The 10,647-nt window shown below is 38.5% G+C and overlaps 1 protein-coding gene across 1 annotated transcript in view; it reads left to right on the top strand.

Annotated features, from left to right (window-relative positions):
- Nucleotides 1-2,997, top strand: part of syap1 (synapse associated protein 1) — an 11,328-nt gene extending 8,331 nt beyond the window's left edge. The window contains exons 7-10 of the mRNA XM_005726315.1: nucleotides 164-315; nucleotides 1,870-1,919; nucleotides 2,029-2,182; nucleotides 2,286-2,997. Coding sequence (XP_005726372.1) covers nucleotides 164-315; nucleotides 1,870-1,919; nucleotides 2,029-2,182; nucleotides 2,286-2,416 — 487 coding nt within the window. The 3' untranslated portion in view covers nucleotides 2,417-2,997. The remainder of the gene's footprint in view (nucleotides 1-163; nucleotides 316-1,869; nucleotides 1,920-2,028; nucleotides 2,183-2,285) is intronic.
- The last annotated feature ends 7,650 nt before the right edge of the window (nucleotides 2,998-10,647 follow it).

A 10,647-nucleotide genomic window follows, 5' to 3' on the forward strand; every position in this document is an offset into this window, starting at 1 on the left:
TGTGTGTGTGTGTGTGTGTGTGTGTGTGTGTGTGTGTGTGTGTGTGTGTGTGTGTGTGTGTGTGTGTGTGTGTGTGTGTGTGCGCATGCAAATGTACCTGTTTTTGCCTCCATTTATAGCAGAGTCAACCTAAAACTGATGGTGACATGTTTGTGTTTGACAGTGTGAAGGAGGAGATGTTTTGGCGGAACTATTTCTACCGGGTGTCTCTGATCAAGCAGTCGGCTCAGCTCACAGCCCTGGCAGCCCAGCAGCAGCGGAACGATAGTGTGGACAAAGGGGCCAGTGTTTCACCTGAAGACATCGTCCTAACAGGTCTGAATTTTTAGCTCTGCTAGAGAGGTAGAGATCACCAAGAAAACTTTGTGGTATCACAGCTGCAGGAAGGCAGGGCAGATTTACAACCCCAATTCCACAGTGGAAAAATTAAATGTAGTGATTTGAAAATCTCTTTTCAAAATCTTTGGTCATGGCTTTATAAAGGTGGTTTATACAGTCAAAGACCTTCACAGTCCTGCAACTTAGGCTGTGTTATTTTACAGTTTGCAGGCACCTAAACACCATGTAAGAAAGAAAGGGGCACAGCTCTCTAAAAGTTGGAAAGATATCAGTTTAAAATGCAAAAGCAGATACTGTGAAAGGAGCTAAAAGCTATATTTATTTTGTTCTCTGGGAAAAGTTGGCATCCCTCTGCCAGATGGTCTGAGAATTCAAGAGTACTTGTACAATAAAGATTACTCAGTCAGATCTTTTGTGGTCTAGAGCCACAGAGAGCTTTATATCCAAACAGCAGTACTTTAAATTGTTCTCTGACACACGGGAATCGATGGCAGAAATTGCTGCCATGTGTTCTTTTCTTGGGCTTTATTGATACTCTGGCAACAGCATTCAGAATAAAAGGAAGGTGTCTATTTGATGTGAAATAATAATGAAGGAAATGGAAAAACCCAATCATCTTAATGCATCGCTGAAATCTCTTTTCCTCCCTTATTTAAATGGGCACATACAGTGTTTGTTAAGACTGATGTGGAATTTATTGTCCTCGTCTGTTTGAGTAGCTCATTGGCTACAGAGAGAGCGAAATTGTAATCCAGCAAACACAAAGGCTTTCAGTAGCGCTGAGAGCAGTTGTCCAAAAAGCCAAGAACAAGTTACCCAACAGTGATGCTTTATGTAGATAGAATGCTGATTGGTTGATAAGCTAAAGGAACCAGGAAAAGGATGATCACCAGGAAGAGGCATGTTATGTAATGAAGGCTTCCTCTCTAAGCTAAAGGATCAAAACCGGTGGAAACATAAAGAGCAGCCCACATTACCAGTTGTTCCATATATTTTTAACACTACCCCCAAGTCACAGTACTTTGCTACAATGTATAAAATGGAGCTAAATACTGTTTTGGTACGGTTTGGGAAGCTCTGTGGACTGTTTGGGAAGCACCTGTGGACTGTTTGGGAAGCTCTGTGGACTGTTTGGGAAGCACCTGTGGACTGTTTGGGAAGCACCTGTGGACTGTTTGGGAAGCACCTGTGGACTTCCAACACAATATCTGAATGTCTGATTCAATTGTTTAATTAGGGAAAGAAATCTGTCTTTTTTAATTATTCAATATAAACATGTAAAACATCATTTCTTTTTTATTTTCTGCTTGGTTGAACTGGTAAACAAATTAGATATTTTATTTAAGGACTGAAAGGTAAAGAAGTCATATCATATAGTATTATAGAGTTACCTAAATGGATCAGGCGGCATCCATGGTAAAAGCTAATAAGGTTTGTGCTCATATTTTGATAAATGACCTCAGACACCGTCCAAAGGTCAGAGGTTAAAGAGTAAGTCCATTGTAATATCAATGTGTTATTTCTTTGTAGACAATGTCAGACCAAAAACGCCGCCAGTTTCCATCAGTGACATACAGAAGGTAAAAGCACTGCACACGTTGAACTTTTCCAACCACCTTTTGAGAAGTTAAGAAAAAAAAAAAAACAAGAGTCGCTCTCCTCTTTCTCTGCTGCCTGTTTTCCTCATAGCCAACACATGAAGAAGATGAGGAGATTTCAACAAGTCCCGGAGTGTCCGAGTTTGTTAGTGATGCTTTTGACTCAACGGCCATAAACCAGGAGGACCTAAGGAAAGAGATGGAGCAGCTGGTGCTGGACAAGAAGGACAGTCCTTCTCCTGATGGTTGGCTTTGGAAGAGTTCCTATCCTTTTTTTTAAGCTCAAAGTATTTCTTGTTCTGTAAGAGAATGGCTTTGCTCATAATATTTCCTCCCTTTTATATCCAGACGAATCAGCAGATTGGGAAAAGGAGCTGCAGCAAGAACTTCAGGAGTATGAGGTGGTGACTGAATCGGGCAACAAAGATGACCAGTGGGATCAAGAGATCGAGAAGATGCTCCAGTCTGATGACAGCTAGTGTGTTTGATGCGTTTATAGTCACTTATCTGGGCTGAAATTAATGAATCGTGACCATTGATGCACAAGGGGAGGAACTTTACACGACTCTCATTTCTATCTCGTATCTGATGAAGTGTCGTAGATCCAATTATAGCAAGAATGTGTCACCTCTACTGGAGGCAGCAGTCATTTTCTGGCATATTAGTGAGTTCATTGTTCCCTCCTAAATGAGTTTCCTCTATTTGGTTCTCCTAATCAGCTGTGTTTTTGATGAGAAATATCACTAGATGATACTCCAGTACAAGTACTATGAATTTTATAATGGAGAAAAATGGTCTTTATTATGTTTTGTTTGTTTGTTTTTTAATCTTAGTTTTTCACTGCTGGTTCCTGGTGGCTTGGACAGTCGTATATACGTCTTGCTATAATCTTAGTACAGAGTACTAGTCAAAGTCAAATGTAAAGTAACATGTATGTAAATAAAGAAGACTGTAACACTAAACTGCCAGGTGCATTTCTCTCTAATTATATCTGTCTGTGTGTTTCGCTGCTACTGCTGTGTCATTCTGTTTTATATGTCAGCCTTTAATAAAAATGCATCTGTTATGAAAAATTATGCCTCATGTTCAAGGTGGACACAAAGTCAAGGAAAACTGATAACTGCAGCTGATAACCTGAAAACCTTCCTTTGGAAACTTCTAAACTATGTTACAAATCTTTTAAATCAGCTCTGACCTACTACATATAACGTTATTCTACCTTAAAATATTTGTGTAATGACTTGACTATGTTTTTTTACTTTTATGTTTTGTGACTGTCTGCACAGTCGGAGGTATGTTTGGTGACTTTCAGTGAGGATTTAGTGCCCCCTCACCCAGATCGAACACTGGTGACACTTTTCAGTGACAGGTAATGGATTCATTTGTATATACATTCCTACTGCTTTTCACACAAGTGGTCACGCTTTATAATCCAGTTCCAACATCACTGGTACAGTCTTTAGAATATAAATGAAAGAAAACAGCAATTTGCAAATCATTATAAATATTTAATCCCGTGTGGAGCTTGAAAACGGTAGTTTCAGTACTGTGTGTTGAAACAATGGAAATATATCTCAGAGTTTATCAGGCATTGTCATGCGCTACTCTATAAAAAGCTTTGAAATGAGTGCTCATTGAAAAAACAAAGCAGTCCTGCATATTAAACAGTTTTGAAATACCATATACTCAGCACTTTCTGTCTACACCCAGCTGAAGAGTATCCAGAGCAGATAACACAGTTCAGCCTCAGGGTGGAGCCAGAGCTACAACAATGGTGTTAGCAACCACATATCAGTTTATCTCATGCTCATTAACTGAAAGTAAAGTCTAGATATTCTATTGAGACTAATCTCAGGTTGCTGGATTACAAAAAAGGAAAGAAAATAATCAATACATCAAAGGCCAAGGCTTTATCAGTTATCTGCATGATTATTAGAGGCATTCCTGCCTCAGCAGTAATTTATATTCAGTGCTTAAAAAAATACAGTTTTCTTTAAATGTTTGTTTAAAGAAAGTTATGAAACATTAAAAATGATTTGGTTAAACTGGGGGGAGGAACACGAGTATTTCAGCAGAAAAAAACAGGCATTCATAATAGTCATCAGTCTAAAACAGCAAGAGATGTATAAAAAACAAACACACAGACAAATGAAGACAAAGACCGCAGACAGGAAAGATGTGCAACCGACACAGTCATGTAACCTATGTTGTAAACATCAAACTCACATGATCGGTGTGCTTTACACGTCCTATTATCATTTTCAGCTTTCAGCCTAACTTTTGAAATGTTTCGAAATATTTTATACAGTCATGCCACTTAGAAGTCTATAACATAGAGGTTTTGGGGGAGTTTTTAAATGATGAGGAATAAAATCCACTAAATCCATTCTGACAAAAATGTGAAAAGTTTTATTTTCCACTGTCAGTGACGGTAGAAGTCAGTGATCTTTTGTTTTGTTTTGTTTTGTTTTGTTTTGTTTTGTTTTGTTTTGTTTTGTTTTGTTTTGTTTTGTTTTGTTTTGTTTTGTTTTGTTTTGTTTGCAGTACAGTCTTAAAAACTCAAGAGAACCCTCCAGTAAACTAAATGAACATTCAAGTACATCATTAGTATTGGAGGCCAGCCTCTGCTTTCATACAGTGTCTGACTTTTTAATCCTATAGTACACTTGATGCTGTATTTGTTGTCACTGATGCCTGTTCTTTTCTATGCTATATTTGTGTAGAATGCAGAGAGTTTCCAAAACAGAAACATGCCACCAAATATTAATTATTGCAGATGAATAGATTTTTTTTCAGTCTCTTGTGAGATCCTAACGAATAATAATTTCATTTGTGTACTAAATGTCGTGTGAGAAACATGGCAATCCAATTCAAATTTCTCATCTAACTTTTCAGTACCAGGTCAAGTGCTTTTCAAATGTTCTTTTCTTCCATTTCAATATAATTTCAGAGGTCCACAGTGTTGACCTTGCAATTATGCCTCATTCTTACATTCTTCCCACGAGAATAAAATGGAAGTTCTGAAGCCCTTTGAATTCCCAGAAATGCCCATACCTGTACCCCCTCAAAACTGAGTTAAAGTACTTGCAATATAATGTGTTGTTTCTATGTACAAACAATGCTTGTCCTAGCCAAATGTGAAGTGGAATTCGGAGTAAGGTGAGAAAAGAAAGTCCTTCAAAAGAGTGATTCAGTCAGCGTGGAATGATGTCCTGGATGTTTGGTAGTAGAAAGTCTGTAATCATGAAATGAAACAAACACATATCTCTGCTTGTGCCAACCAGACAGCAGACCTGCCCCAGCACGCTCCTTACAGTCTATATGAGACTGGAAGGAACAGATGCCACACTGTCTGTAGTGTTAATGCTACTCCTACCACTTTAAGGATACTGAAATGAATTGCAAAATAAATGCTCATTGGGACTCGCAATCAATACAAGAATCAATAAACTCTGTATGTGAGCTGTGCCTTGTGTTTGAGGTGCTTCCAGGCAGTTTTATGGGTAGGCTCATTCTCAGTGCTGCTGTGTGATGTCTTCTCTCTTTGTTCTGTCTCTCATTCTAATTCACATACATGTCACTCACATCACATCATCACAGCTAGACTCCACCAGCTGGCCTCAAGTCAGCTGCACAACCATCACCATGGTGATAAAGCCCAGCAGATGAGGACCCATGTGTGTGGTTTACTGCTTGTGTGCGATGCTGCTTTAATAGTGTTTTAATAATGCATAGGGGCAGACTTGTCTGTGCGTATGTGTGTTGTTGTGTGTCTAGCCCCCATAGCCTGCAGATCTTCTGTCTGACTTCAAGATAAAGAGGATGAAGAAGAAACAGAAATGAAGAAAAACCCCATTGAACTCTCTGAACTGCACTTCACACTTCATGTGCAGCACACAATATGCTGTTATTACATTTTACTGCTGGTGTTCAGACATCCTAGGTGAGGACTGCAGAAGAAAGAAACATAAAGAGGAGGTGCTATACTCCCAATCGTCTGCTAAAGGGTGGAGGCTGCTATCAAACAAAGACAACAAAGAAAGTTTGTTTGTTTTTTGTTTGTTTGTTTGTTTTGAAAGTATACCACCACTGAATTCATGTTAGCATAGAAATATTTCCTAAGCATATTTTTCTTTAAAAACCTCACAAATGAATTCCTCAGTTTGAATGTTCCAAGTGAATAAGTTAATTTTTATTTTTCATTTATTTAAGTGGTAAGGTGATTGTTTTGCTATACATAATACACACTCTACTACACAATACTAATTATCGTGGTGCATGTTGTCTATTGTGTCTCTTCTCACACTTCCTTAATCTGTCAACCTCCCCCACCTTGTCTGTAAGCATAATGCATTTCAGCATTGACGTCACCTTCACAGAGTAAAATAAGATGCTTTCATTTATTGATTTGTTTGGTGGTGTTACAAAGACAGTGACCATATTTATTTTGTAATAGGCTGGGGGAGATTAAATCAATAATCAAACATGACTGTTTTAGTTGATAAGGTTGAACTCCTGTTGTTATATGTGGGTCCACATGCAGTTCTGTCTTATCTAGAAGAATCAGTAAGAGGGAGATGGATAACTTTATAAGAAGCATCTTTATTGTTCACATTTCATCTCTACCACCATGTAAATTTCCTCCCTCTGAGCCCTTGTCCATGAACTAACCAATCAGGAGCTAGAGACTTTTAGAATGAGGTAAAGGTGAGAAAACCAGGGACAGACACTTAACACAAATGTCAACCTTTATACATATATGGTCTGAATATCCTTTACCATCATCTGCTTTCATAATTGGACTTGAAGCATCTTGTGCAGCTTCTAATCTAAAACCACTAACACCCCATTTTCATGTGCTAAATGTGCACATATGTCAAAGATAAGTCTTCACTCAGAGACATCCAGGGGCCCCAGCAAGGAACGTGGTAAACTGTAAGTTATCTTTCTAGACACAAGGTTTCCTTTCAGTCATCAGACACACTTGTCTGGTGGTTGGACTGCAGCTGTGTCTGGTTTCACATATGGTGCTACTTATTACAGTTTTTATTTTGCGCAATTCTGAAATTAGAGTTCAAGTTGTTAGAACGATGAGCAAACATTTTCACATTTTGTTGATTGTGCAAACAATTTGTGACTTGTCACTTTGTGACAAGTTATTATGCGCTAAGTAGCTTTATTCTCCAAGAGTTATCATCACAGTATTCGATCAGATATGCAGAGAACATTTTTAAGATATGATTTTTGTTAAACATACTTCCATACCTTGCAAGACAAACATCTAGATCGAGCATGGAAAAGCGTGCAAACAACAGATGTGACAAACAGCATATTTTCACTTCTTGCATTGTAAGAGGAAGGATTGATGAGAATCTGTTGATCTGGCGCTATGTGTGGTGATTGTCAGCAATATTTTGCTATTGTCAAGAAAAATGTGTAAAATAAGACTTTTAGGAGCTAAAAAATGGTGAACACATGCTTACTGACAAATCTAAAGATTTTGACTTTTCCGTAATGTCACCTGAAGTAGATGTTTTATTACATGTGACTTGTTCCGATTGCCCCCTAAGTGAGTTAGTGTGTCTTGCAGGTTAACAATAGAGTTTTGTATGAGCTCCTTTGAGTTTCCAGAAATGTGCCCAATGGAGTGAAGTTATACTGTAATATTTCTATTTTATTTGTATTTTTTTTCTCAATATGCTGTGCACACTGGCTTCCTAAGGAAGTTATGCTTACATTATTGTGCACTAGTTGAGAACCATTGGTCCAGCATACAGTTGAGGATAATACTTTTAGTATTGTTGAAACTGCTATCAATGCAAATGATTGCTTGGAAAAACCTTAGGTTGCTATTATATGATTTCACCTGATGTCGCATCAATTGGGGAAGGACCTGCTGCTGCTTCATTCTCTCTGGTTGTTTCTAAAAGGAAGTAAGTGGTTTAAAGTTGTGCTCAGTCATTTTGATAGATATAGTTTCATATCTGACAAGTTTGTTATTGTTTGTTTTATTCCAGGCTAGCATTCCAGCCAGCGGTACCCTGTGTAGTCTGTTCCACTTTTCCTACAACCAGAAAGCCTGTATGCAGTGCTGATTTCCATTTCCCCCAGAAGTTGGATGTCTGATCTGGGAGTCATTTGCAAGTTGTCCACTTTCCACTCAGTGACTCGATTCTAGCAGTGAAGTGAGAAAAGCAAGAAAAAATAGAATTTGTTTTGTGCTTTAGCAAGGTAGCGCATCATTAGAAAGACAGCACAGTGCTTGATTTTGTGGTTAAAACCCCCCTGTAGCACATTCATGGATCATGTCTATAACTTATTTAGCAAGTCACAATAACACGAAATACACAAAGGTTGCAGTAGAGATTACAAGTTTTAAAGTTCTACTGCTGTTTATGGATCTGCTGCATTTGATCTCTGAATTTCTGAGTCCCAGTTTCCCTCAAGTTGGACTTTCAGCTCCACAAACCCCAACTTCACAGTCCAAAATGGTAGTCGTGCACATGAACATTACCAAAACTGTAAAAACTTGTACAATGCACTACCTACCACTGTTGCACAGTTGTGACCAGGCGTCTTTTCTGAACTTGCGAGTGACATCACTCCCACCGCCAACATCTGCCTTCAGAGTCAATTGGGACAAAGCAGAGAATTCAAGTGCCTTAGCCCCATCCAATTAGCTAATTATGTGTCAGGAACTAACAACTTTAAGTTAAACTATCTTTGTTGTATACCCATTTGAATAATTGTTTTAAAATGGTGTGAAATGTACCGAGGTCAGATGAACTTGTGGCAAGTAGAGCTGATTCAGGACCCTGTTGTTTCTGCTGCAAAAGCTAGCTTCTCTTTTATGACAGAGCTATAAAGTAATTATTGAGAACCCCAGAAAGCTTTGACCCTTTGTTGCTTAATTTAACAAGAAAGGGGCCCCCGTGAGAAACACCTACCAAGAGATCACAAGCTAACATAGTCTGAGCAAGACTGAAAGTGAGAATTACATTTCAGAACACTTCAGATTTAGGTCAAGATGGTCGAACCAGTGAAACGTCACACAAGATGTGAAACAAGAAAAAACTTGTCAAGGCCTCACATGTAGCTAAATGTGTTACAGTTGTTAGAGCCTTACATTTCTGTGTGCACAGTGCAACAGAATGCCTTAGCAAGTGTCTCATTCCAAAGTGGTGTGTGTGTTTCCCCTACCACTACTGAGTATTTGCACAGTTACTTTTTATTGTGTTGGCAACATGTTTGTTCCAAAATAATACTTGAGCTTGAAGAGGATTTTCTTTTGGATCTCATTCTTGGTAGCTGCTGGTGGGAAACCATAATTGCAGTACGATTGACTGAAACACAGTTTTTTGCTTGTCTGTTTTTCCTGTGAAGCTGACATTTGCACAACGTGACATTACCACGTGCATTGTAAAAGTAATTGTCTTGCAGTTCAGCCTAGATTCTGACTGCATTTGGAGCGTTCCACAGGGGATACTATTCAGTGTATATCCAATACACTCAGGAGGCAGAATACGCAGGACATTATTTGATGTTGGCAAACATGATCAAATATTTTCTCTTCTGCTGCACCTTAGCCATTTAGCACAAAGCCTTTAATAGGTCATGTATTAAGGAAGGACTTCAGCCACTCGAGTAGTCTGTTATGGTTTTGCATGGTGATGGAAGATAAGATAGCTAAGTTGCACAGATGCGTAATGTTCTTACACTGCTGCCTTTCATCAGCATTTTCTTCCTCTTCTCAATTGTCTGTCTGGCACCCATTCACCAACACTTGCACTCTCACCTCTACTTTCAAAACTGCACTGCACTTCTTCTAGATGACAAAGGTCTCTCACTTTTAGTTCTGTTCCTGTTTGTCCTTTGTGTTTGTCTTTGGGTGTGTGCATGATTCCAAGCACACCTGCCACCGCACACACAGTGAGCCCTTTATTACCTTAACCCACGCAATGCAGCTGACAAACTCAGCTCCAGACAAGAACACACACATGCACGTATTACCAACCAATCATGTAGACAGTTAAACTGAAAATAGGAGCCAGGTGCTCGACCAAGCCATTTCCTTCTCTCTTTCTCCCTTCTTATTCTTCTATATTTGTCTTTTCAGAGGAATACAAAAGCTTAAATTTGATATTTTAAGAGGTTTGCAGTGGAAAATAGGTTTTAAATTGTTGTGTGAGTACAAGAAATGGTATCAGATATCAGTGCTGGGGGTTTAAACATTAACCTGCAGCTCAAGATATTTCCTGGATTTCTCAGTTTTGTGCAATGCAAATCAGAGTCAAGTTCATTCAAACCTAATTTTATTAACAAGGAAACAGCATTGAGAAGGAAATGCTGCTTTAACCACAACTTCTTTTTTTGTTTTGGATATTACAGTAACTTGCAAAAATATTCGCCCCCTTGAACTTTTCCACATTTTGTCACATTACAGCCACAAACATGAATCAATTTTATTGGAATTCCACGTGAAAGACCAACACAAAAGTGGTGTACACGTGAGAAGTGGAACGAAAATCATACATGATTCCAAACATTTTTTTACAAATAAATAACTGAAAAGTGGGGTGTGAGTAATTATTCAGCCCCCTGAGTCAATACTTTGTAGTGATGGGATTTCCGGCTCTTTCGGCTCCAAACCGGCTCTTCAGGTTGTTTTGTTGCTTTAATTAATTTATTATTAACAATAATATAAAATTAT

Source organism: Pundamilia nyererei, unplaced genomic scaffold (assembly GCF_000239375.1).
Source record: "Pundamilia nyererei isolate P.nyererei 1_Seehausen unplaced genomic scaffold, PunNye1.0 scaffold00019, whole genome shotgun sequence".
Taxonomy (NCBI): Eukaryota; Metazoa; Chordata; class Actinopteri; order Cichliformes; family Cichlidae; genus Pundamilia; species Pundamilia nyererei.